This window comes from Sturnus vulgaris, chromosome 14, assembly GCF_052056855.1.
Source record: "Sturnus vulgaris isolate bStuVul1 chromosome 14, bStuVul1.hap1, whole genome shotgun sequence".
Taxonomy (NCBI): Eukaryota; Metazoa; Chordata; class Aves; order Passeriformes; family Sturnidae; genus Sturnus; species Sturnus vulgaris.
Genome location: NC_142256.1, coordinates 827,091 through 854,755, shown reverse-complemented (window position 1 = coordinate 854,755; position 27,665 = coordinate 827,091). Strand labels below are relative to the sequence as shown.

The following is a 27,665-nucleotide window of genomic DNA, read 5'->3' as shown; positions in this document are numbered from 1 at the left end:
CCATCTCTGCTCGAACAGCTACTCAAAACATCACACAGAGTAAAGGCCCGCAAGGTTTTCTTTCTGACAGCAGCACAAAACGTGAAACACCGGTCAAATCAGTCAAACTGGCAAACCAAAGCTTTATTTTTTTTTTTTCAAGTCTTTGCTACAGTACCTAGGACTGCACCCCTATACATAATTAACAATCATTCCTGAAAGATCTGTATTTGGCACCAGTTTGTGTTCACCTCAAACACTTGTGGGGAGGATTAATTTCAAATCAAATTTGGTTTTTTTAACAGAATAGGAGCTGCCATCATGAAGCCAATTAGCTGAGTTATTGGAGAAGCTTAAAAAACAAAACAAAACAAAAAAACGAAAGTCCTTATCTTAACCAACACATTACAGAGAGCTCCAAAACAGAGGTCAAACATTAAAAGGCTGATATAGGCTCAAGTGGTTTATAAAACCTATAAAAAAAGACTACACCAGCACATACGCCCTTTCAGTCCACGCAGTTTAGAAATTAACACAGGGAGCAACTCGCTAGCTGGAAATCTTGTCATGGGAGAACCACATATATACCAACAGGAGTACCCAAAATCAAATGTTAAAACGCTCCAGTTCCCAATCCACATAAAAGGAGAGAGGTTTGTATGAAGATTAAATCAATCCATGATATCATAAACTCGTTGGGCAGCTCAAACTTCCCCAAGCAACCACTTTGCCACTCATACACACAGGCTCACATGTACACGGCTCAATCCCATCCAAATTCCTCATGGAATAAAAGGATCCCAGGCTCTATTGAGTCTTTCCCTATCATGCAAGAAGTAAGTCTGGCTGTGCTTTAATCACCATCATGTATTACTTCAGCCACAGAGTACCAGGCGGATTAAGTAGAAATGCACAGTTTTTAGCTCATCATCTCTGCACAAGTATTGGAGAGGCTCAGTTCCTGGAGAGTTCCTGGTGGGCACACCCAGTCTCTCTTCATGCAGACTCACTGGCCTCCACTGGTTTGATCATGTGGTCTGGTTTGTTGCCCGCAGCGTAGTGATCCCACATCTGCAGGTACAGCCGCTCCAGGTCCATCGTGTACTGCTTCGTGTTGAACAAAGGGCTGGATATTCTCTGCTTCCAGACTTTGCCACGGATTTTTTTCAGGCTACAAAAGAGAGTTAAAGCAGTCATGAGATTTTCCAAACACTGCATCATACTGTTTACCTTTGAAACCTGCTATTTTCAGCTAATCCAGAACTGCCTGTATAACCGTTTCAAAAAAAAAACAAACCTCCACCAAATTCCTGTTCTATCTCCTCCCATTTCAGATACAGACCATCATGACCACTTCAAATCAGAAGAGCTGCAACATTAACTTGCATTATCTGTAGTGAAGTAACAATTTAGAGCATGATTTGAAGTGACAAACTGCTTAAATCTTCAATATAAAAAGAACAAAACGTGAACTCTATTGCACTTTTCCACATAAGCAGTTTCTTCAGAATTGTTACTCAATCAGGAATGCTGTTAAGTCATAAAAGCAGAAGCTGAATTAACTGCAACAAAAGACACCTCTAGGAGAGGACTGCCCAGCTATTTTACATATAAAAGATCTCCAAGATTAAAACAACTGATGTCTCAGCACAATGCCCGAACACAGTACTCTACATTCTTGATGTTCCCACATTACAGAGTTCAAGTTTGCTTACTATTCCAGGTCAGTTCCCAGTTTCACAGCAATATCCTCATACTCCTGTCTGCTTTTTGCAATGAGCTCAAGACAACCCAGGCAAGTGAGCTGTGAGGCAGCAACTCGTGAGGCAAGAGTCTCCCCTGAAGAAAAGAAAATAAAAGGCAAATCAAAACCAACAAAAACAACTAGTAACAAGTTTATCACGTAACTTATCACACACTAGGATTTACTTTCCTTCTGCCTTTACAAAAGGCAAAGTTTGATGTGTTTGCTGTTACTAAAAAATTACTAATATTCCAACCCATGTATTCAATGTAGGTTCACTGCTGCATTACCTGGCATAGTGACCATCGGAGTCCCAGCCCAGAGCACATCCATGCCAGTTGTGTGCCCATTGCAAAGGGGAGTGTCCAGACAAACATCAGCCAACTGCCCTCTCCTCACATGTTCTTCTTTGGGGGCAACAGGTGAAAAGATGATTCGGTTTTGGGCAAGACCCAAGTTTTGTGCGTACTGCTGGATATTGGGCTCTCCTACAGCTGGGAAACGTAGCAGCCACAGCACACTGTTGGGAACTCTTTTTAGGATCTGTAACAAAAATAAGAAAATACAGGAAGTTCAGAGAGGAGCATTTACTTTTTTGAACAAAAATTGCCACATACTAAAATGAAGCAGAAGGCATCATCATTCAGTATTTTGAGGCATAGAGCAAAAATTAAACCTATCATCGTAATGAATGAGATCACTGGGACTGCATTTCTGATCCCACTGAAAGAGATAGCAACCCAGCAACACTTGACAGAGCAGTTCCTTAAGGGAGTAAGTCTTGAATTTTATGATTTCATTTACTTATAGGCCTGTACTATGGTATATTAAAAAAATGCTCCCAAGTAGCTCTCAGCAATACACTGTAAGTTAGAACCTGATATACATGCTCTCCACTCACATTTCTCAATGTACTAACTGCCGACGCCAGTTACTACTGAGAGACTAAGGAAATCCAAAATTATTTCACAATGGACAACCAGCACATTTAAGCTGTCCCAAACATAAATTTTCACTGGCTAGATACACTGATATAATCTGAAACACATCTAAAACTCTCTATATGCTACTAACACTAAGCCCTGCAATATGAGCACTGTAAGGATTCAAATGTCTCAAGGTCAACGTTTTCCACAGAGAAGTAACAACTTAACTTGCATAACGTTTCTGCTAACCTGAACAACTTTGCCAGAAGTCTGACCTTAGATTTCCTACTGGATACAGATACTCACATTAGCCCACATCTGCAAAGTGGAAGGATCAATCTTATAGAGCTGATTGAAGTTACAGTACACAACAGCATCCTCTGGTAAGCCGTACTGAGAACGGGTGGTAACAATTATAGTCCGTGGAACTTCTTCACCAGTTGCTGCTTTGTTGTTTATCTAAAAGGGAAAAAAAAAAGCTACTGAAACACTGAAACTGCAGGAAACAAGACTATGCCCTGTGGAATTGTCCTGAGACACATTTGTTAGCATAACAAATTACTGTAAGCATATCTTTGGTTTTATGATACAAAACAAAATTGTCTACTTACCCACCGCAAGAATTTAACTGGTATGTGTACACGCTTGTGGATGCCACAATGTTGCAACCACCAAGGCAAAAAACACTGGGCATTTTCATGCCCTTCCTATATCTCCCCGAAATTCCAAGTAACTGGAATAATTGGAAAGAAGAATCATATAAAGAGGCATTACACATGGAATCCTATCCTCTTTAAGGTCACGTAATTTCCTTGAGACCAAAAATGAAATTAAAACTGAAAGACAGAATAAAAAGCTATTTAGAAAGCAAAGGTGGAGTTCGGTTTGTTTGGGTTTTTGTGGTTTATTTTTGGGTGGGTTTTTGTGCGTGTTTTTCTTTTTTAAGATAGAACACAGTAAGCATAGAACAGATAATCAGTAGATGCAGACTCGTACACAACTGATAAGACTGTAAGGAACCACTTAAGAAGGAAAATGCTGAAAATTAGAAGAGTTAATGACAAACTTAAAAAAAAAAAAATTGATCTTACAGTCTTCTCAAAGAACAGGAATATCCTAATAAAAAGCAGTAGGATGAAGTCGGAATAATCAAGTTACCATGCAAGAGTCTTGAGAATTAGTAAAATGGAAGCAGGATTTTAGATTTTTTTTAATAATGAAATGCAATGATGGGATTAATATCACATAAACAGAGAGGGCAACAGAGCTACGTAGAGCCTTTTTCCTTATATATATGTATTTTTACATTCATAAGTAATTAAAATGTAGACAGTGCAATTGCAGCCAACCACTGATGACACACTTGATGTGAATGACAATGACTCAATGTCACTGACTGTTAGAAGATGCACAAAAGCTCAGAAGTTCATAAATATGCTACTTATTCAGGTCATTGAGACCTCTAAAAACACAACGCTCAGTTCTTGTTGATCTATGCCCAAAAGTAGCTGATCTCAGCACAAAGAAGTGCTGTATTAGCATCTCTGAAACACAGAAACCCTGTTTTAGAAGTACACAGACAGAGCTGAGAGTGTTTCATCTCAATGGTGGAGTGATAAGACAAGAATTCTCCATGATTCTCAGATGACAACTTTAGAAAGAACTGCTAACAGCCTTATTGACCAAACTAAGACAAAATATTACCAACTCAAAGAAAAGTCTCAGTTGTGAAGAAAACTCAAAAAATAAACCAAGGTATGAGATTATGAACAGAGCAGTGGTAATAAAACATATCAAAATTATGTAAAAGAGGTTCCCGAGGGACTGTAAACTGAATAAAATTCACAAGATAATGAATTATGCCAATGTCAGAATATAGCATTGCTAAAAGGGAAAAACTGCTCTGTAATGGAAGAAGAATTAAATAACACTAGTAACTGTCACTAAAATCCCATGTACTGTTAAGCACTGAGAGGTGGTAGTATAGTGCAAAATTCTCAATGTAAGGAAATGAATAAATATTGTTGAAATACAGTGGAATAACTTTGCCTCTATTCTACTACTTGGCAATTTTTTTCTAACATAAAAAACCACAACTGACACTGAGTAACAGGTCACAAATCTTGGTAGGCTGCAGGCAATAAGGAAACCTTGGCTTCAAATTCAGAACAAGCAAGTATCTTCTTTATGCAACAAGAATTAATTTCTTTGGACTTCAGATACCTCTAGATACAACTCCTCTATCTGTGGGGGAAGGAAGATCATCTTCCAGTACATCTGTGGCTTATAATGAGCTTCTTTCAGTATGACAACTAAATGAATCAACATGACAGAAAACACATTTGCTTGGAGGTTTTTCTTCATTGTTATGGTAAAATATACATATAAAACATAAAGACCAAGACAACAGTGTCCTGAAGTGCCTCACCTGAGTAGTTGCTAGTCCATTACTGATGTTGAAGCCATTGATAGTAATCTGAATTTGCCCACGGTTTATCATCTCAATCACAGCCTCTGCAATGGTGTTCATAGGGATCACTGGCATGCTGAGGGCAGCATTGCCATCAGCGTTGTCACAGCTGTCAGGACACTTCATCTGAGATAAATCACACAGGGATCAGAGGGAGTACTACCTTCAGTCCCCAGGACTGTACACAGGTAAGAGTAGCTCTCACCTTAACAATCTTGACATCAGGAAGGCTGTCAAGGAATGCCTTCAAGTCGATGCCATTTAGAACAATCCTGTTATCATAAATATGACCATTGGACTTGAAATCAATGACTGCTTTTTTCTGTAAAAAAAAAAAGTCAAGAAGTTACAAGATCCCTTATCAATACTAAGTGCCTTTTCATAAAGACACTTATGGAAAACACCTGCTTTTCCTGCCCTATCTTCCAACGTACCTTCAGATGGGGGAACATGTTGGCGTGGTCTCCAATAAAGAAAGTGTTTGGCATGTAAGCCAATTTCTCTGAATACTGCTCAGCCACCTCAACTGGTGAAGTTTCTTTATCTGTGATGATATAATCCATGAACAATGCCCCACTGGTTCCAGGATACCCTAGCCACATTGCCTAAAAAAAAGCAAGCAAGGCTTCATTTCCATGGGCATTGCAAAAATAAAGGCAGTTAAAAACCAACGAATTTTAAGTTACATTTGCCACATACCGGTTCAAGTTCACTCCTCTGTTTTACCCACTGAAGATCAATCCCTAACTCCCAACTTTCAATATCAAGACAGTGAACAGCTCAAAGATGTTCTAAAATTAATCTCTCAAACAAACTTTCCCCACAATGTGCATCTTGAAGCCAGAACACCAACCATCAGTGATTATATCTTCTCTCACCTGAGACAACTCCTGTAGTCTAGAATGACTCTGATTAAGGTTCCTCTCATTCTGTTTCCATAGGCATTTTAAAAAATCCGAAGTAAAAAAATCTCCCCCAAAAACTCCGACATTGATTCTGGCTTACTGAAGAGCCCTGTAACTTAGTTACCTGAATAGGTGCTGGTCTCAGGGCAAACAATTCATTTCGGGCTCCTTTGGTGTAGCCATTCATATTAATGAGAATGTGAATTCCATCCTGATGGATGCGGTCTGCTGCTTTTCCATTACATGGTATCTAAGGATAAAGAAATAAATACATGAATACATGTTCTTTTTGTTTTCAGTCTTCCAGTAATAAATGTAGTTAGTCATTAGAGTAACAATGGATAGATGCCAACTAATTATGCCGAACTGATGCATAATTTAAGTGAGACTTAAATCTTATTATTCTTGGTTTTACAGAAACATAAATCCTCAGTGCAGCAGTAAAGCTGAATAGCAGCAAAACAAAAGCTAAAGGCTAGAAACTGAGGTTATACAAACCAGAACACCCTTCTCCACATCCACTACTCTAAGGCTAATTAGTAATTAAAGCTCACAATGGCACATTCACAAACTAAGGTAGTACAGAAGATCAAAATGAAGATCAAGAATAAGCCAGTTAACTGCTCTACAGGGTTTTGTCTTGACTTCTGTGTATACTGAAATACTGATCAGTTTTCCCATTGAACCTAAGGAAAGCTTAAATGTATTTGCAGTTGTGACATCTTGACTTCTCCACGACATTTAAATATGACTTATCGTGAGATATAATGTGAGTTATTAAATATTGGTAATGTTACTGCTTAATAATCAGAGGTCACAAGATAACCACCACATCCCAGAAAGGGCACAACGCCATGACAACTACAAACTTCAAAATTCTCAAGACTAACATCAGCCTAATTCAAGAAATAATTGCAACTAAGAATCTCAAACTACAGGCCTATCTCTTTCTACATTTAGAAAAATTTAGGTTTGCTAAAAGGTCAACGCATAAAACAAGCTCACCTGAGATAAGTCAATGAAATGATTTGCTTCAGCCATCACTTTTACACGGAAGTTTGTCCCGTCATCAGGACTCAGGGCATAACAGAATACCTAGAAAATGAGGCAACAAAAACTGAGTATCTATGATAGCTTGTGCATAAAATAATTGCGCTATATTGCGAGTTTAAATTACCTCTAGTTTCACACAAATCCTTTTTTATTTACATGACATTTACCAGTTGAGAAAGAACGAAAAAAAAGAGGCACTGGACCATTTTTTGACACCTTTGAACCAGGCCTAGTTCTGGTGCCAGAGTATGGCACTGCATCCGGCACAGATACATATCCAGTGTTCTCATCAGTGCAAGACAAAGTAACTTTAACAGACAGATCTGCATAAGAATTAAATCTCTAAGAATGCCTTCAAGTCACCTCTGACTTCATAATTAGTGAGAATTGTAACTATGAATCAGGTTGAAAAGACAAGCTAAGCCTTGGGGAAGCTTTTTAACAATGACTAGCTCTCCCAAGTAGGAAACTGCAAGTGTATCTGAAAACAGCGCTTCATATTGATAAAGGAGGAAGACTTACGCAGAAGAACTCTTCAACTCATAGAAAACATACCCAAGAAGCAAAAATTTGCTCTTTCCTTGTTAAATTGCCTACATTTTTTAAAAAGTGCCCCTTATAGGCATATTTAAAACTTTAAACATGCCATTTTTATTTTTACCTCGAATTTGTCTGGGTTATGCATGCCTGGAATTGACTGCATTAGGTGTGAGGTTGGATGGTTTCCAAAATCAGAGCTCACATAGCCAATACGAAGTCGACCTTCACTGGCCTTCAAATCCTTGGGATGTTCATATGGTGGCTTGTGAAGAACATTAATCTGCCAAGAAAACACGAAAGTGTTTACAAATCAGGAACTAAAATCTAAACAAAGGGACAAAAGGGAGTTTGCAGAATTAACCTTATCCCACATTCAAGCAAGCAGTCATGGACATCTGCTGTTCCAAACCTGCATTCTACGTATTCCACTGGAGCCAAGTGCAGTGCCCACACAGTGTGTCACAAGATGTGATTTCTCTGCTCTCAAGACAAATACAGACATGACTACTGCAGTTCTGCTTTTCTAACAGTTTCAGTATTCCACTAGTAACTATTAAATACACTGATACCACACCACGATCCTTAGGAAGTTCTTAAACCACAAGGCATTTGTGACCAGAACAGGATTGCTGTAAAGCACCACAGCATTTGCTGTTTTGCTCTCCATCTTTCCTAGGCATCAGCTTGTAACCACTGTCTCTGACAGGATTATGAGGCTACTCAGACAAGTCACTTCGACAAAGTGTTATCTTCCATTAGTTAACCAGACCCTTCCACCAGCTGACAGCATATTTTCAATTATAAATGGCAACCCGCATAAGTAGTCTGTCTGAAAACTCACAAGCACTAACAGCTATGAACATTACATCCCATCTCTTCACATGTCAGTGACTCAGAAAGCTTACAAAGGCTAATACTAACAAACGTGAGTATTAGATTTTGAGTAGGAACAGGCAAAACCTCAAAGAACTTCAATCAACAATCAACAGCTGGCCTGTATAGAACTTCCTACCTTGTCCAAACAGAGATTTCCATGTCTCTCAGCAATTGCCTTCCTGAAACTGTGAGAAAGGGGATAGAGCATGCTATGATGTGGGTGTACAGAAGGCAGTCTGTTTTTCTCCAGCTGATCAGCTACAATGCTAACTAGCTTCTTCATTCTTTCATCATAGTCTGTCCAGTCACAGACAATCTATAAAAAAAGGAAAAACAAAGATTAGGACAAAAGCTTCCTTTGGTCTGTATCAGTTATTTTACAGGTTGAGATTAATGTTTCTTCCAAAAATGGAAGTGAGAACTTCCATAATTCCTTTTGATGACTGAATAATCTTATCTCCTGATTAAGTTAGACTTAAGTCTAACTCTCTACATTTAAATAAGTAGTCTCCTACAGAGGAATCTTAAGAATTACAATCAAAGCCTCAACTTCCTCACCTGCAAACAGTGGGCCAAGTTGCAATAGGCATCTGGGAAATCAGGTTTAAGTTTCAGAGCAGTGCGGTAAGAGGCAATGGCTTCTGGTATATTCCCTGAATCCTGTGAAGACACAGAAATGAGTCAGCAGATAAAAATACCCTCAGGGTAACTACTCACAGTGCCCCACCACACTCTTCCAAGAGTGAATCATTCACATGTGCTACCTTGTGAATCGAGGCCAGGTTGCTGTGGGCATCAGCAAAAGCTGGGTTTATCTGAATGGCACGAGTGTAGCACTGCAGAGCTCCTTGAACATCCTGCATCTCCTTCAAAGTGTTTCCCATATTAGAATAAGCATCTGCAAATGTGGGGCTGATTCTGAAAAATAAAGAGAGTATGTCATGAACAAGAAAAGCTCCTCCTCCAACGAGAAAACATACTCATACCCAGACTGTTCAATTTGAAGAGCAACTATGGAAATTACAACAGACAACTAAGTCATCTTCTGTACAAATTTAGGGACTTTTCTGTTAGGAAAGGCTGGGACTCTTGCAGGGAGTATCCATTTACCTAATAGCTTCTTTGTAATGCATCAGAGCTTCCTGTAACTTTCCCTGCTGTTGCAGAACACTTGCTAAGTTCGAATGTGCTGCAGCAAACTCGGGAAACACCTGGAAGAAAAAGAAGTTGACTCTGTCTCAAACATCTCAAGCAGACCACAGCAAAAGTATCTGTGCATTTATTACTGTATTTTCTTACTTTTTTTAGAGAGGGAAAGAAACTTATGTCTTATTACACATTCCCAAATTGAACCGGCCACCTCTTCCTCACACTCAACTGTACCTCAAGAGCCTTCCGATACAGACGGACGGCTTCCTCAATATTGCCCTGCTCCCGCTTGATGTTTGCCAGATTGTTGAGAGAATCTGCATGAGTGGGACAAAGTCGAAGGGCTGTGTTGTAGCATTCCTCTGCTTCTACCACCTTCAAAAAAAGGGGCACTGTTAATATAGTAACATTTATTGTAAAAGCACCGTTTATGAGAAGTCATTATACAATCACTTCTAAAAGGTTCAAGATGAAGATTTCCTAAATTCTTCTTCCTTTTAAGTGAGGTTAACTTCCATCTTAACAACTTATCAAATTGGTGACAGCTGGTGTCTATTAAAAAAGCATTCACTGTAATTTTAAGAAAAAAGAAGTGCTCCTTACACTGCCTTTCTCCTTCAAGGCATTGGCCAAGTTGCAGTAGGCGTCAGGGAAATGGGGCTGGAGCTCAATGGCTCTCCTGTAGGTGTCTATGGCCAGGTCTATCAGGCCCTGCTCATAGTACACACAGGCAAGGTTGCCGTGCACAACTGCATGATTTGGGCTCAGACTCAAGGCTCGCAGATAAGCTGCCACAGCTCTGTAAGAAAATAAAAGAAAAAACAAAGAGAAGGTAAACAATCATCCAGAGAGCAGGAATTATTTACCTTGGTACAGTGTACAGCGAACAATGTTAAGGCTTCTGGAAAACAAGCAAAGCTTTCAGTTACTTTTTAAAATACTTTTCATTACTAGAAAAAACACCTTTTTTTCCTTACTCCATTTTCTACCAGTTTATTATTCAATTTAAACAAGATAAACAGTATCACATTATATCTTTATTTTCTCCACTAACCTACCATTATTTACTTAAACTTAAATCATCACTTTGTTCAAAAGTGAAATCTTTAATTATATACTCCTACAGCACTACATAAATGGCTGATGCACTCAAATCCAATTTCTAGGAAAAACACAACAATATACGTAAGTAAATGTTTAAAAGGTGATGTAAAATCTGAAATTAAGAAAAAACATGCCTCAATTAGTTTGGTACACTAATTCATGGTTAAATCAGACATCACTGAATCATTCAGATTGTGTGCAGTGCAGATAATTAACCTCTTCCCTGCAAGCTTTTATTAGATTTGGGGCCACAAACGATAGCCATCAGAAATTAAAAATCAATTACCAGATGCAATAGGGTACACATTGCATATAAACAACACAGCCTGGATCTTTTCTCAGAAACAAAACATTCAAGTATCAGATTAGAGGCCTCAGAACAGGTTAGTTCAACAATACAGCAACACTACTGCAAGAGAAGGAAATAAAACGAGGCAGACGTGTCACAAATACAGAATATTCAAACAGATGTTTAGCTGAATTCAAGCCCAGTTTGTCTCATATAGAAGGGAAATTTTTGAAGAGACGCATTTGCAAATTATGATCTGAATCACATAACGAAAACAGAGAATCCAAGCACTCAGGTCTTTCTTGTCCATCTTATTTTCACCCTCCCCAGCCTTAATTTCGAATCTATTTTCATCAGAAACTCTTATTTTTGACAATGCGTTAAATACAAGTAAGCAACATGAAATATAACATTTCACTGAAATTTTTGATTTTTATTCAAATAGACCAGTAGCCTGGACTGTCTGCACTTCAAAGCCATTTGCTTGCCAAGCTTACAGCTGAAATCTTTGCTACCCCTGTCCATAGGCATTTTACAAAAGGAACACAATCTGTATCTTGATACATCTGACAAGCCAGAGAGAGCAATAGTATTGATCTGCTTACCTGTCAAATATCCTTGCCTCCTTCAGAACATTTCCCAGATTGATATAAGCATCCAAAAAATTTGGGTCAAGTGTTACAGCCTGAAAATATTTTTGAAGTAAATGTTTTGAGCATTAAACATGAGCACATTTTCTATGAAACTGAGTTGTTTGCTGCTTTTTAAAAATTTGATAAAAATAATCTGTTAACATTTTATCAATAACCTATTAAGGAAGGAAAGCATAAAAACCAATCACAGAGCAAAGTTCTTTATCTGCAGAAATGAGAGCATGCACTACCCTCAAATTTATTTGTCTGTTTACCTACTGAGTTGCAACTTCTGCAGAATAAAGTGTTAAGCACTGACTTCAGATTAGGCAGATCATACTTAATACTACTGTCTACTGATGCTATGCTGTCTCTAGCTTGTTTTTAGAGAAGAAACCCTAAAAAACCTTATCTGCATCCTTAATCTACTGCAAAGTAAGACAGAATTTTAAGGCTTTACCAGTGCAGGAAAACAGACTGTTCACAAGAACAAGTAAATAGCAAATGCATCGTGTGCAGGGAAAATTCAGTAGCCATGTAACTAAAACATCTTTGCTCCCTTCAGAACTATAAAATGAAAAAAAAACCACTTAAACTGAAGTTACAAAAGCTCCAGTATAAAGCTACACAAGCCCCACTCTTAAAGTCTCACGGGAACTATTAATTCCAAATTAAAATACTTCATCTATCATAAACTAGACATATCCAAAAAAAACCCAAAAAAACCCTTGAGCAGCTAGACTTTTTTCTGTAGATTTAAAGCCATGAATTTCAGGAAAAAACTGTTGCCACATCTTAAATTAAGCTTTAGGGCACTCTAGAAACTTTACAGATGAGGACAAAATTAATTGATCAGACACTAATTGGAAGGCATCACAGAACTACTTAATGACACTAATCTAGAGAAGTCTGAACAGTACTGAAAAATAACCCTGGAGAAGAGGAATTAATGTGTCACTTAAAACAGTTCTTCTCAGTTACTCAAAGGACAGAATATCTGGAGCAAAAACCACAATGCAAAATAATTTTAAGCACCAAGTTGATTCTCTCACACACAGAACAGTATCATCCAATCAGATTTTTAAAAAATTTAGTCCGGGAAAGGGCTGAAGAATAATTTAATTAATTTTCTCATATTTGATGTGAGTGAAGTGCTAGGGGAGTTCTAAGTGTCTCTCTCTAGTAGTATATAGGCAGTTTGAAACATCAGCAAGTTTAAAAAAACAATTAACAAGAGCTATTAACTAACAGGATCATACAAAATTCTCCACTATCAAATTATTTATCACCTGCAAGCGTACAACTGCATGTACATACGAATCTAGCAATGAAGCCACTCCCTTAGGTAGTTACCTTTTCAAAGTGATGAATTGCAAGCCAAATTTCTCCTTGGGCATTGAAAACACAGCCAAGATTACTCCAAGCCACTGCAAAGTTTGGTTGAGTCTCAATTGCTTTTAAGTAACACGCCTTGGAATAGTTAAAGAAGAGAGATACAAGGGAAGGGGAATATTTGTAAAAAGAAAAAAATGAGAAAAAATAATTGTTAGTATGCGTTCTCTAACCAGCCAAAAGTGACCCTGCAGTATAGGCTAGCTTGCGCCAAAACTAATGCGCTGCAAACTGTTGTTGATCCTGCGCCAGCGCAAACCAAAACCCAGGTGCAAGCCCACCATTTTTCAGTTATGCTGGTAAGAGATTAACATTCCTTCAGACACCAGATTGCCACAGAAATCATCTTAGAAACAATTCAAGTAGTTCAATAGAAACATCTGCTGCCCTTAAGTGTGTAAAAATAAAAAAATTACCGTATGAAAATAACTTCACTCTGAAACAAGATTTTCAAGTATTCTAAATCAGACAGAAATTACTCAAAAAAAAAAAAAAAAAACAAAACAAAAAAAAAAAACAAAAAACAACAAAAAACAAGGAAAAGAGCTACTGAAAAAGATAAAGCCATTCCTCAGTTTCAAGAGTGGTTTTCAAATGAGACACACCCCATCCATATCCTGTTTCCCAGTTTCTTCAAATACAATTCAACCTCTCCTGCAGCTTCAAAACCTCAAATGACAGGATTGCATGAAGGTTTAGGTCCCTGTAATGCAAGCGCAAGAAATCGCTGCGCATCCTACCCAGCACGGCGCCACGCTATCGCTGCGAACTGCTTGGCTCTAGTGATTGCCCCAAGGTGCAGTGAACAGCCAACCAGAATCATTAATCTACCAGACAGGCCCACATAAAACTCGCATGTTAAATTTGATGTCTGGACTCTGTAAAATGCGTTACAAGCCAATTTTATCCAAAAGGCTGCAGCCTGGAGCTCGGGCAGTCGCCCGATCAGAGATTAATCATCGAGTCAACTGTTCACGGGGGCTTTAATCGCACGCAATGCGCGTTACCGCTGCGCAGCCTTTGCGCTACTGCAGGATCACAGCGCATCATCAGAAGAGCAGAACGCTGCAATCCAAACAAAGAAGAAAAAAGGAAAAAAATGAACAACCGGAAGAGTTAGAAGCTTTTACTATTAACTATCTCCAATTATTTCTTTAAAAAATATTTTAATTTACTTTTACTTTATTTCTTTGAAAGAATTTGTGGCTAATAGTATAAAATATTCTTACATTACTTGCTTGTAATTAAATATTTTAAGCTGTTTCTGAAGCCACAAGACAGAAGATTCAGGCATGGAGGCAAATGGTTTTGCTGTGGCAGTTACAAACCCGTTACCATATTTCTCATCATGTGACTTTTCGGTGCGTTCCTTGCTGGAAGAGGAGGAGGAGGTGTGTGTCTGCCCTAGATCCAGGCCTCGAGCTCCCTTCAGCGAGGCACCTTACGCATGGAATAGGAGGTTTCACCCACCTGAAACCTTCTAAATACAATATCAGTGGTGAAAAACCAAAAACAAGAGAGAAAATAAAACAAGATCATTAGTAAGAGTTCAACAAAGCAATTGCATTTTTTTGGATATGTCTTAACACATGGGAATGAGGATAATCTGTCTGTAACAAGGGAGACATGCAGAAGGGAGAGGGTTAATCGGGCAATTGCATACAGCAGGGACTTTTTTTTTTTTGGAAGAAAGGCTCTGAAACATCTACAAAGAAATTAAATTTTAGTTCAAACTGTAAGGAATCTGCTGGCTTGATCTTTCAAATGGACTGATAACCAAAGAAACACATTGCAATTTACTCAAGATGTTTTTCCTCATTTATTAGATTCTCACAAAACGGAATAACACTTTCAAACTAGGTGTCTCCAGAGCTCTGAAACAAAGAAGTCAGCAACCTAAGGCAGGCGCAGTGTCTTGGCCTATACCAGTCACACTAAAGCTGCAGTGAAGTGCAATTCATGTTAGCTGTCCGCTTGGTGGGCTGAGAACCAAGTGTCTCAAAGACTGTTCAACTCTGAATGCTGCTACACAATGTTTTCAACCTGGATCCGGCCAAATCAATCAGGCTGCCCTAGGGTGGTACACGCATCCAAGTTGTTTTAAGAAACAAAGCAATATTGAATTTTGAACCTGCAGTCCCCGTTACCCCACAAAGATCCCCACCCTCCCCAAATGGTGCTGCAGCCAAACAGACAGCTACGCTGTTCATACACTCCACTTCTGAGCATGCGCGTGGGGCTTGGAGCAACAGCCGTGGAGCCCAGACTGGTTCTGATTTCTCCACACTCCTCACCCCTGCAGCGCGGACGCGTAAGGTGGCTTGTAACAAGACAATTTCTTTCTGCAATCCAAATTTTAACGTGCCAAGAATTTTAAACTCATCTTGGTGTTCGAATTCTCAGTTTAGGAAATGCACGCTGCTAGAAGCCACCTTTCCACTACAGCAAGTTTTCTTTTGATCAGTTCATTTACCAAACAAACCAGCTTTGTCCTTCCGATTTCTTTATTTTGGGGGAGGGGAGAGGGAAGACATGAAGAAAAGATATTGGGGGATGGGGGTGGGGGGTGGTGTGTGTCGCATACTGCAGCTATTATTTACTAGCCTTTCTTCCACTATCGAGGGAAGGGAAAAGTTAAAAGAATAAAAATCTTTAAAAGCCAATATTACAAGGTAACATTTGGATAAGTTTCTTCTCCACTTACAAGCCACAAAGGACTTTAGAAGAGCAGCCTTTTCAATAGCAACTGCATCGTACAGGGATCTCGAGCTAACCACAGGCTCTCTGCTTGGCACCAGCAGGCAAGCCTCAGATCTGAAGGATTGTTACTTATTTCCAGATGAAAGCATGATGAAGCCCCTGCCCAATACTTCAGAATGGTATCAGATAGTCTAGTTCAGCAGCAAGGCTTGGTAACTTTCCATTTCTTGACTTAAACCAACTTTTTAAACATGGACATGCCATATCTTGCCCTGCAACTACTCTGGGGTGTTTCAGTGCCTTCAGTTTTCAGAAGTTTCTCGGACTGTCTGTAGATCAACGCAGATTTGGAGACTTGGTGCAAAGTTCAAGTTTTCAAAACACTGACGTTTACATGTATTCTACCCAACACCTACCTTGGCTTCTTCCAAGCGACCCAGGGCTTTGAGCAGGTTCCCCAGGTCACTACGAACACAGTACAAGTCCTGAAAAATCAAAATCACACCATCAGCTTCAGAACTTCAGATTCCCCACAGGTCTTCACAGAGAATTTGTAAGGAACAACTCAGCTTAGTTTAGATTCTCAACAGATAGATCACAAACATAAATTATTTATCTTGACCAAAGATTACAAACAGATAATCTGAGTAAATTTAGTACTGTGTAAGTACAACGGTAGAGAATTAAAAAGAAGTCTTATTTCATACAATTCTTATTATATAGAAACAAAAAATTGAAAACAAATGCCCCCAGCAACTTAAGTCACATGTAAGCATTTCAAGCCCCATTCATTTTTTTTTTTAAACCACAACTCCAAACCTGTACTCTTAAGATATACCATTGCCATTATGGCTTTTAAATAGGTATATAAAATGATTTTGCTGCCTGTAACCCTAAAGAAGTTTTCCTCTCTGTTTTGTCCACTAATCCATCCATTTCCAACAGCTTTACCACATGTTCTTGTTCGTTTCTTTGTTTGAAATGAAAGCACAGTCTGCAACATCATTATCCAGCAGTAAAGACCAGAGAGAACGTACACATTTTGTCAACACTAATGAAAGGATTTACTAACCTAAACAAAACTCAATTCCTGCAAAAAACCCCACCATCTCACATTATTCTAACCAGTGCATCCACTAGTCACACCACTTGGCGTATTAAGTTAGACAAGTTCATGCTGGCTTAAGAACACAGAGAAATAAGGCTCTGGGCTCTTGTTGGACTGGGTTTGCTTTTGCTTTTCCTACAGAAAAAGGATTTATGCACATGGGACCAATGCTGCACTTCAAGTACTTCTATCAAAATGTTTGACCAAAGAGCAAGCAAATACCTTTATCATGCTGAGCAATACTATATAAATTTAATGCGTATGATGCAAAATAAATAGACGACAGCAGTCTGTTTACTAAAAATGTCAATTCAAAACAGTTACAACCAAAAATCCAACCACCAGATCAATCAACCTTATGAGTCACTTATAGACAGTCAGTTTCAGCCTATAAAACCTAAACTGATGGTCCTGTAAACCAGCCCACAATGGAAATCTAACTCAGTCTACAGAAGAAATCTTAGCAAGGCAACACTCATCACCGTGAAATTTCTGACTTCATGATAAAGTAATAACCTGGTCATTTTCCAAGATCTCTCACTCAAGTCTAAGCATCTATTCTCTCACTGTAGTACTACCTTAAAGCACGCAAAGCTAAATATTCATTGACTGAAGCTTTAGTCACTGAAGCTTCTGCCTTCAGAAAAGAAAAACCAAACCTTGCTTTTATCTAAAAAGTTAAGTATGTTACATACACAGAAAAGCAAACAACCAGTAGCCCTTACTGCAATATACAATTTTTTGTGACAAAAGCCTCTCAAAGATCCTTAAAAACAGCATTAACAGCTTCATTAAGTTTATGGCATACAGGTTGGAAGGGTTATCTATTGTTCATTCTTTGAAAGCTGCTACTTTTGTGTCCTAAGGCAGTAATAAAGAATGGACTTTTATAAAATAAGGCATTACTTACAGGATTGTACTGAAGGGCAGACACATATGCCTGTACTGCTCCTTCCATATCACCTGCAGCTACGAGTGCAGCAGCCAAATTAATATATCCATCAATGAAATCTGGTTTGAGGCGCAGTGCATGTCTGTAATGTTCAATTGCTTCCTGCAGCTGTCCACGCTCCTTGTACACATTGCCTAGATTTGAATAGGCTTCGGCCAACAATGGATTCTGTTTGATTGCCAAAGTGCTGAAATGAGCAGACCTGAAGAAAATAGGCAAGTTAGCAAATAAGAAGCCACAATCCAAAAACAAACCCATCCTCCACATTCAGTGTTTGTCTGTTTATCTTGTTACTCTAGTGAACATATATGCTTAGGTGAGCCAAACACACAGCCAACAAATCTGGACTTACAGAGCTGTCCTGTATCTTTATGCTCCCACTTTAAACTCTGATCACTCTAGTTCCCATTTTAGGCTGTACTGAACAAAGACAGCTCTCATTTACAGTCAGAAGGGTTCAAGTTGCCTCACCAAACCTGAGCTCAAAACACTTGGAAAAAACACTAGAGGAATCACTCTTCCAGCATCTGGATGCTTTAAGCAATGTTCCACTTGATATTCTTTTCAAGAGGTGGGACATGATTTACATGTAAAATTCTGTTGTATCCTCACTCATTTTATTTTCCCATATCTGAACTACTACAACTTCAATCAGAAGACTGTATCAAACAAATCTAAGTCAAAAATTCTTACTTCCTTCACCAGCAAGCATGAATTTATATCTAGAACAAGTGAAGTTCAAAATGATAGAGCCACAGAAAGCAAGATTAGGAAAAGGCAAGCAGAAAGAACATAGAAATAACTTTCAGATCACAAAATTCCTTTAACTAAACATGTTGTTTTGCAGGAAACAGTCTTACAACTTGAAGAAAAAAATTCCAAGACCACAAACCCTTAGACTGTAGGTGGAATGAACATTACACACATAAATCCTGCCAGTACACACCAACGTGGCTAATGGTACAATGTTAATATGTACAATATTAAAATAACACAATAATGGCAATGCCTCTTGTTTGCTGTAAAGCTGCCGAGTCCAATTTGCATTTCTCTTACCCCAGAAAAATTCCAGAGGGAAAAAACCTACCTGTCCAGTCGGCGACACTGGAAGTGAATGGATGACAGTAACAAAAGAACACCAGTGTTATCAGGCTCCTGTCTCCAGAGCTGCATGCAGTGTCTCTCTGCTGCTTCAAAGTCTCCTGCCTGATACTCACGATGAGCCAACTCCGCTAACCCTTGGAAGGAAAGCATACGTTTCGTTGGTTCTGGAGAATCACCAAAACATTTAAAGGGGGAAAACAAAAAGTTAGATAATGGGAACAAACAAAAACAAAACAAAACAATGAAAAAAAATGTATACAACTAATGGATGAAAATGTTTGAAATGATATGAAACACTACAGCAGGTGACAGTTGGGATTCTAAGATCTTATCTTTACCAGTCCCTGACTCCATCAGCTAATAATAGCAAAAATGTAGACTGTAACGACTGCAAATATTTTTAAGTCAATCACTTTCCATTATTCTGAAAGAGACTCCTGTAATGATATGGTATTTTGGTTCCTAACAGTGGAAGTGCTGCTAACAGAACAATGACTCTCCTCATTCTCCCACATTACTGAAAACCCTATGCTTTGCTACGTTAAAAAAAAGTTCTAACAATTTAATGGAGAAATGAAGGACAGAAGACAAAGACTTTGATAAAGGACTTGAACAAAAGGAAGTTTTACTGTGCAAGTAATGAAAGATCTTAAAAAATACAAAAAAAGCACAATGGGTAAAATTCCTTGAATCCTGCACACTCCTATATTTTCTCTGAGAAGTCAAAATCCCTTCACAAAAAAAAATGATCTTGGAACTACAATATCTGAGGAGAGACAAACACACACTTCACTGATTATGCAACTGGCCTACAGGAGGAACCATTAAACAGACAGGTACAGGAAAGGAGTTACTGCTCCTAAAGGCTTAGCTGGAATAGGGGTGACAAAACAGTTTTAGTGTTTAATATCCAGCTCTGGAGAACAAAATACTTAAATAAAACACCACCTGTTTTAAATAAAACAACCAGAAATGAGAAAAGTAAAATCTTACAAAGTAACAAGCAAGTGCAGCTTAGAAAAAACCCACAACCATTCATCCTAGAAAGACGTGCTGGCCTTCAAATTCTGCCTTTATACCAACAACTCTTACTAGTAAAAGGTTTGATTACCGCAAGTATCCCATGTTCCTTCCTGTACTCTGCAGCCCCTTAATTCCATTCATTCATTCATTCATTCATTCATTCATTCATTCATTCATTCATTCATTCATTCATTCATTCATTCATTCATTCATTCATTCATCCTAGACTTTTAAAATTTGGAATCTAAATGAAACAGATAAACCTTTCCTAATACAAGAAAACACTTCAATAGCTGAGCTTACATTTTTGTAGCAAGGTAGTACAAAAGTCCAGAGAGTCTCACGCTTTTATGAGAACTTTAAAGATGGCCAAAATAATCATAAAGAGATTAGGTACAGATTTACTACCTAGTGTTTATTTTATGAAATTGGGATTTGCAATTTATTTAATTTACTTTCAAATTTGGGGTTCTAGCACTAGTAGGTTGTAATGTAAGATTGCGAGTCGTCTATGATGTAAGTGAAGTAGTTTTTCCAGATAGTATGTTGTCTGTCAGTGCAATAAACTGTTTCACAGTAAATTGGAACTACTACTGCCACTCATTTTCAGATAATTGACAAATTAGTAACCAAGTATCTTCACCCAGATTACATTCCTGTTTTTCAAACCCTAAGGGCAAAGTGGACTTCAGGATCTGGTTAAACCTACTAGCAAAGATAAAAAGGTAAAACCTTTATTCAACATAAAAGAATGTTGAACTGTGGCTGAAAACCACACCATTTATAAATGGTGCTGACAGTAAGTGGAGCACTAGCAGACTGTTCTTCACTTGGCCCCTGTGCTGTTAACAGGTTTTGCCCTTCTGGCAGTCAGCGTATTTTCAAGTTCCGCTGATGGCACAGAGAAACCAGATAGAGGAAGAGCATGTCTCACGAACTCAATTTCCTCTTCAAATACATTCCAATTATTTCAATAAATTTCAGAGCAAGAAAAAAAAAAAGCACCCCAAAACAAAACAGCCCAGAAGCGGACGCTTCAAGAATTATGACTGCAGGAATACAAGCTTTCAATCATGATCTAAATACTACATTTTGTCCACTTAAAACAAGAAGTCAAACTGAAGTTGCAAATTCCAGGCTAAGAGAGCAGGCGGTGCCGATTTAACACCTGGGAATGAGAACTACTAACAAAAGCAACAAAAGAAGAAACACTGACATTTTCTTTCATTTATCAAGTGTCTCTGTTTACAAAGCAACCCACCCTTTGTCTTCAGAGAAAAGACAAACTCAGTGTAAAATTGCCAGTCATCTACCTCCAAGCACTTATTTTATAAACGATTGTGAATAAGTTGGGTGAAAAGCAGGAAGTGGACAGCCACATCACAAAGTCCTGAACGAGTAAAACTTTTAATACAAAGTTGGCTGGAAGTTATGCAGTGCAAACATCTATAAGACAGCCCATGAATGGATGCTCACTGAATCAATTTGTAAAGAAAATAACTGCAGTGAGGAGTCTGTACCTAGGCTAACTTGTGCTGCATGCTTCGACTATGACCTTGGAAAAGTCTAGTACAGTGCTGTGACAATGACCTTCCCTGAGGCTTCTAGACAATACAAGCTAAACAAAAAGCTGCACAGAACCACCAGAAACGTTCCCAAGGCCATTTGCACCCCATAAATACTATCCTAAACAGTTGCAATACACTCATGCTCAACCTTGCAACTCAACCTAGTTCCAGACCGAAGCCGTGGTTACCTCCAGCTGGGAGGTGCTGGATAGCACAGGACTCTCTCTCAGCGTGCACGTGGCTCTTTTTAGCCCCAGGGATCCAGGCTACAAGAGGATGCTGCACCTCACTGACCACACACAGCTCTAGCTGAGAAGGTCCGAAATACCGTAGTGCAGCACTTTTCTGTATCACTACCATTTCTCTTTAGATCCCTATCTCCGCACTGCTACCCCGCCTCTTTCTCCAAAAATCCTTTTCCTTCTACTTTTCCCAGGCATCGTTTTCAGCTCCTCCTGACTCTCTGGTTAAAGAAACCTCTAAAATATGGGGGATAAAGCTATATTGTCCTTTAATCCTTTCAGTAAGCATAATATTTCTTTCTCTTGCTCTACAGAGGAAGATTTCTCCTCTTCTCCATTCCTCAAGTTCTGGATCTGCGAACTAAATTTAGGGCAGGATCTTTCCTCGTTACAACATGCTATCTTACTGCTCAGAAAAGGGCTTTAGTGCTCGGCTATGCCAGGGAATCACAGAACGGTTTGGGCTGGAAAGGACCTTAAAGATCATTTCATTCCAATTCCACCGCCATGGGCAGGGACACCTTCCATTCGACCAGGATGCCGAAAAAGAAGTCCTGCCTAAGTACAGTGAACGATTCTGGGCAAACCAACACACATTTTGGGTCAGGCTTTTACCCTACTTCGCCCTCTAACGCAGTCACCTGATAGTCTGATAAATATAGCAGCGAGCCCGCCGCACTCACACCTCCTCCGGCAGCGGCCCGGGAGCTGCCCACAAGCAGCGCCCACCAGAGCGCACCCAGCACCGCGCTCCGGCCCGGGTCGCACAGACCCCCACAAAGGCGGCGGGCATACCCCCACTGTGCCGCGTCTGGAAACTTCCGCTGGGCGCGGACCCAGCGAGCGCGGAGCGGCCCCGGGGGCGAGGGCACGGCCCGGCCCCCGCTGTCCCCGGCCAGCCCATCCCCGGTGGGGGCCGCAGCGTACGGTACCTGTGCTGTCCGCCACGTTCCCCACGGAGGTCGCCATCGGGACAGGGGTCGGGGAGGCTGTGGCGGCGACGACGACAGAAGGTGCGCTCGGGCCGGGCTGTACCGAGCTGCCCGCAGTCGCGGCGCGCTGAGGCGGCGCTCCCGAAATGGCGGCGGCGGCGGTACCGAATGGCCGCGGCCGGAACTATCTTCTCGGAAAAGAGTCCGGGCGGCGCCGGTCAGCGCTGCCACACGGCGGGCGGAAGGACCTGCTGGAAGCGGCGCGCTCTTTCTGTAGGTTATCCTTCCGCGCGCAGCGCTGCGCCAAAGGCGGCGGGACTGCGCATGCGCCGCCACCTCCGGTACCCCCGCACGTGGCCCCGCGGAACCGGCGCTCAAACACCGCGACAGCGGAGCTCACCGAGACAGTGTAGCTCAGTCACAGGGCCAACAGAGCTCAATAAGCGAGACAGCGGAGCTCACCGTCTACCTGCACCCATTCACCGGGCCCCGGCCCCACCGGTGCACGGAGAAACAGCAGCAAAGGTGTCTGTGTCCCCATTGCTGCTGTGTTTCCGTGAGCTCCGTCAGCCATACGGAACCCCGGGGACTGCAGGAGCTTCCCCGGGGCATTGAAAATTAGCAGTGAATCGTGAGCCTCCCTAAAGACTCAGATTACCGAAGTAATTGCAACTTCTAGAAAAAGTAAGGGAGGTGTTTCTGAAATGTTAGTCAGGCAGTTCCCAAAATCACTCGGGGGTCAGACACCAGACACTGTATTTGGGGTCCCAAAGAAAAAGCTCCCCTTACCTTACAGTTGCCCATCAACAGCAAGTATTTCTTTCTGAGCAAGCATTTTTTCCCTCACAGACATGCACGTATCCAACAGGCCAGTATTTCTGAGGAATAACTTTACATCTATAAAGACTGAAGAACAAACCATACAAATCTGTATCTGGATTCTGGGGCCAGTACAGGCTACAACAACCCACGGCTTCAGCAGGACACGCTTGTCTAAAGCTTATTTTTCACCATTTACTCATTTCATATAATATGTTTTATAATCAATTAAAATATTATATCTAAAAAAAAAAAATCTTCTTAACACAGCCCACACTATACTGTTCCTTACACCAAACTGGGCCAAGAAAAAATCAGGAGCCAAGATTGGTGCAGGAGGACCATCATCTCAGGGAAGAGAGTTCATTCATCTGAGTCCAGGTCACTGTCTCCTGCAATAGAGTGAAAGTCCTCGCTGTCCTCCTCATCCTCAGACAGATGGACCTGACTTAACACACTTGGCCCAGAGCGCTGCTGTTCTTCCTCTTCCTCCTCTTCTGAGATCTCATACCCTCCAATGCTGCTGAAACTCGTGTCTCTTGTGTTGGACTTTGGATCTGGTTCCTCGTAGCTGCCATAACTAGAAAAAAGAAGATAATTTCAAATTACCTGCAATTTAGTATTTTAACTGCTCTAAGAGTTGTCCTGAAGTCCTGTGAACACTGGGAACCACTGTGCATTTCAATTCTGTCACTGGCCAGCTTTTTAAAACAGAAACTAAAGAAAAAAACAGTTCTCCAATTTCTGTATCTTCACTCCACTCTGATACACTCCAGACAGGAAAAACTGATTGCTCCAACAGCTTCTGTCACCTTCACTGCAGACAGAAAGTGCAGGACTGTTTTCAGCCCATTCTCATCTTCTCTAGCACTTCCTGTTGACTCTTGTCAAAGTTCTGGGCTGGACTGACCATTGCCTGCCAGCCCAGCTACCTATCAGTTTCTGATGCCTGTGATTTATTAGGCAAATATCAACAATGGCACTAAGGAACTGAATCCCACAAGTAGAAGAAGAACAGAGAATCAAATACGTATACTCTACAGAATGCCCAGAGAAGGGAGAGTAGGATGCTGTTCTCTTGAATGCAAGAAAAAATAAACCCGATAATGTTGTACTTTTAATTTTCTAATAATTGAACACATTCCAAAATACAGAATATCCATACCCCTATACTTCTGGACTCCAACTAAGCAGTTGCATTTAAAGTCAGGACATGCTTGTTCTTAGTAGGGAAAAAAAAAGTTAATCTGCTAAATCCCTTTTTAACTTCAATGGCATCTTGTAGTTTGAGATAGCTTTAAAAACCTTTATTTGTCCTGCCATCAAAAACCACTATGTACAAGAAATCATCTAACTTAAAAGAAAGAACTGGGTGGGTTTGTTTTTTTTAATTTAACTGATACTTTTATTAGTGAAAATCTAATAGCAACCCCAAACAAAAGAGTAACTGGTACTTATGGTTGCAACAGTAAGAAAAGTCACAAGATAACTTTAACAAAAATGTGAGATATTCTTCAGGCTTTTAGGATGAACACTTCAAAAAATCCTTAAGAGAAGGGATTTTAACATGATTCCCAGCTCTAATTACCTGATATTGCTGTCCTCCATAACATGAGATGTCTCCCCACCATCTCCTTCATAGGACATCATGCTTTCTTCATTGTCCATGCCCATCCGTGTGTTCTCTTGAAGAACATGAGGTTGTTTGGGTCTCACTGCATTGGGCTCCACATCTGAGTCACTGCCACTCTCACTCAGCTGGATAGCTGTGAAATGAACCAATGTTTGGTCACGAATTGCCAGGTTTGTTCTCTCACTCACATACTCACTGTCTGTGTTTAAAGACTGCAGGAATGTTTACAAAGTCGTGTCTTCACAAGGCAACAGAAAAGGTATCTAGGAGGTGACACCACCTACTGAGTGCCCAATTCTGATGTTATTCCAAAGCAATTTCATTACCACTATCACTCAAAAACGTCTTGTCTACTCTGAAAAATTCCCCCTTCTTCCCCCTTAATAATTTTCAGAAGTCATTGCTAAATACCACTATATGCATTAGTTTGTATTAAAACACAGAAACAGTCTGAATAACCTCTGTACACCTCTTCCTGTTCGTGGTAACATTGCTTTAACATTAAGATTTTACATTTAACATTGACAACCTTATTTCATATCAAAATAAATGTACTTTTACTAAAAGTATTGGTATTTGGTATGGCTCTGCATACCAAATCACACTCGCAGTGTTTTCAGAACCATTTGCAGTTTCACTTTATGAAATACAATCAAGAACATCTTGTCTTAACTCTGCTTTCATGTGTGTCTGGACTTACAGCATTCCTATTCCACTTTTGCTTTCCAATCTCATTTGAGTTCACTCAGTTTCCTCATCTTGCCCCTTTGGTCTCTGCTCTCTATTGCATGTTTTTATGATGGAAGCATAAGATCAGCTGGGTTAGTGAACAATCAATCAGAGGAGGACACTTACACGAGAAAGGATTATCTCCCTCTTCATCACTCCCATCATCATCATCCTCTCCATCAGACATAAGCAAGTCTTCATAGAGGACACTGGCCTGGGGCTGCTGGGCTGATCCTTCTTCTTCATCAGCAAGGTCACCATCTGCATCTTCAACTTCCTGGGCCACACAAACAGGGATGGTGAAGATGCAGCAGCATGCTGCCATTTCTATCATAGATTTCCCACTCTGTCTACTCTGAAGCATTCCCTCATTTCACAGTGCTAACTTTTCCAAACTGCATTTCAGAGCCTGTCTCAGGGCAGCAGACACAACAGACAACCCTATAAGTGAGCACATACACTGTGGCTGGGATTCTGTAAATATACTCACTGGGGCTGGAGTCTTAGGTTTGCCATCATCATCCTCATCAAATCCTTCAATATCCACATCAGAGTCTTCCTCGCCCAGCCTACCCCGGCCCTGGCGCATCTGGACAGGAACACAAACAGCAATGGCACTGAGGAAGGCACTACTGGACATCACCCAGGGGTGTGAGGGACACCTGGGCCACAGAGGTGGGTGTGCGAGTACAGGAAGGGAAAGACAGAAAGGAAAATATGTATGTATCACTCTCAGAGCAAGGATCCTATTTCTCTTTATTGCAAGATCGGAGGGCACAGTCTCTACACATTTCTACATGATGTGCTCATCCTTGAATTGGGAGTCTCCAGCCCTACAGCACTGGAGTTCCTTGTTTAACTAGTTATTTCTGAAAATAGCACTACATCGTAAAAAAGTGCTTATTTTCATAATATATTTTAAAAGCATACAGCATTTTCCCCGAATCTTTTCCTGTCTTTCTCTTCCTGTTCTTCCCACAGTCCCTATGAGTTCAAGATAAAGAGGACATGCAGATTCTGTCCCAAAGACTATAAAAAGCTTGAAGACTTCCCAATCTAGAAGGCATTCACAAAACTACAGATGGCTACAATACTACACAGAACTATTCATAACCAATCTCTGTTTCCCTGCTTTGTTCAGAATAGCTCTCACCAGTCTTTCCGGTGCCACCTTGTCTTGTGGCTCCTCACCTTCTTCATTCTCCTGGTAATTTATTTTCATGGTCCTATTACTGCATATCCTTCTGCTATTCCCTCTCCTTCAACATTTATTTTTTTTAATTCAGAATAAAGACTAAGGAAAAATATTCTGTGGTTACTGTAACAAGTTCATTTATAATGATTTAATCCCTTTAACATGTCTGCTTTTTTTCCTTTTACAACTGCAAGGTATCTACAGTGGCAACCATTTCTTCCAAGCTCCTAATTGTCATTGGATGCAACCATAATAATCTAATTATGATCTTCTGAATCTACAGAATATCCTTCACCATTTCCCAATCCAGAATTAACAAGGGATTGCATATTAACCCTCAGCAGCATGAGTCACCAGATTTCTACTTCCAGAAGTAGTGAAGCAAACAAATACCTGGCCTTAGGCAGATTCTTTTGCAGCTTTTGATTCTCTATTCTTCGTTTTGCAGTGTCTCAATTCCCAGCGCTCTTTAATTTTTTATTACTTTGGCCTCAGAGCAGTCAAAATGAAGAAAATATCATAACTCTTGGAAGATACTCCCTTCTCTGCTTGAAAAACCTGATCTTTGTCACCTGTTTCCTACAAAGTCATTGCCTCCTTT

The 27,665-nt window shown here is 40.1% G+C and overlaps 2 protein-coding genes across 9 annotated transcripts in view; both read right to left on the bottom strand.

Moving 5' to 3' along the window:
- Nucleotides 1-98: 98 nt before the first annotated feature.
- Nucleotides 99-23,008, bottom strand: OGT (O-linked N-acetylglucosamine (GlcNAc) transferase). 3 transcript variants are annotated; one of them, XR_015806853.1, is made up of 23 exons: nucleotides 22,689-22,859; nucleotides 18,907-19,087; nucleotides 17,778-18,021; nucleotides 16,176-16,244; nucleotides 13,021-13,137; nucleotides 11,641-11,720; nucleotides 10,246-10,441; nucleotides 9,877-10,017; nucleotides 9,604-9,704; nucleotides 9,258-9,411; nucleotides 9,052-9,153; nucleotides 8,630-8,809; nucleotides 7,739-7,897; nucleotides 7,030-7,119; nucleotides 6,149-6,274; nucleotides 5,554-5,724; nucleotides 5,325-5,441; nucleotides 5,078-5,245; nucleotides 3,261-3,382; nucleotides 2,956-3,108; nucleotides 2,014-2,266; nucleotides 1,695-1,818; nucleotides 99-1,150 (listed from the first exon to the last, which is right to left on the bottom strand). XR_015806853.1 is itself a non-coding variant. In XM_014877099.2 (22 exons), the coding sequence occupies exons 1-22, from the start codon at nucleotides 22,723-22,725 to the stop codon at nucleotides 976-978; spliced, it is 3,108 nt and encodes a 1,035-aa protein (XP_014732585.1). In that variant the 5' UTR covers nucleotides 22,726-23,008; the 3' UTR covers nucleotides 99-975. The 3 variants fall into 3 exon arrangements, 2 of the variants coding, with proteins under 2 accessions (XP_014732585.1, XP_014732584.1); XM_014877099.2 differs by lacking the exon at nucleotides 3,261-3,382 and having other exon boundaries at nucleotides 18,907-19,057; nucleotides 22,689-23,008; XM_014877098.2 differs by lacking the exon at nucleotides 3,261-3,382.
- A 419-nt stretch (nucleotides 23,009-23,427) lies between these two features.
- Nucleotides 23,428-27,665, bottom strand: part of TAF1 (TATA-box binding protein associated factor 1) — a 29,454-nt gene continuing 25,216 nt past the window's right edge. For 5 of the 6 annotated variants that reach the window (XM_014877095.2, XM_014877096.2, XM_014877097.2 and 2 more), the window contains 4 exons: nucleotides 26,360-26,458; nucleotides 25,996-26,146; nucleotides 25,096-25,273; nucleotides 23,428-24,087 (listed from right to left, as the gene is read on the bottom strand). In XM_014877095.2, the coding sequence (XP_014732581.1) occupies nucleotides 23,871-24,087; nucleotides 25,096-25,273; nucleotides 25,996-26,146; nucleotides 26,360-26,458 (645 nt within the window). In that variant the 3' untranslated portion in view covers nucleotides 23,428-23,870. Of the gene's footprint in view, nucleotides 24,088-25,095; nucleotides 25,274-25,995; nucleotides 26,147-26,359; nucleotides 26,459-27,403; nucleotides 27,644-27,665 lie in introns of those variants that run through there. The other variant, XM_088173302.1, reaches the window with a different exon arrangement.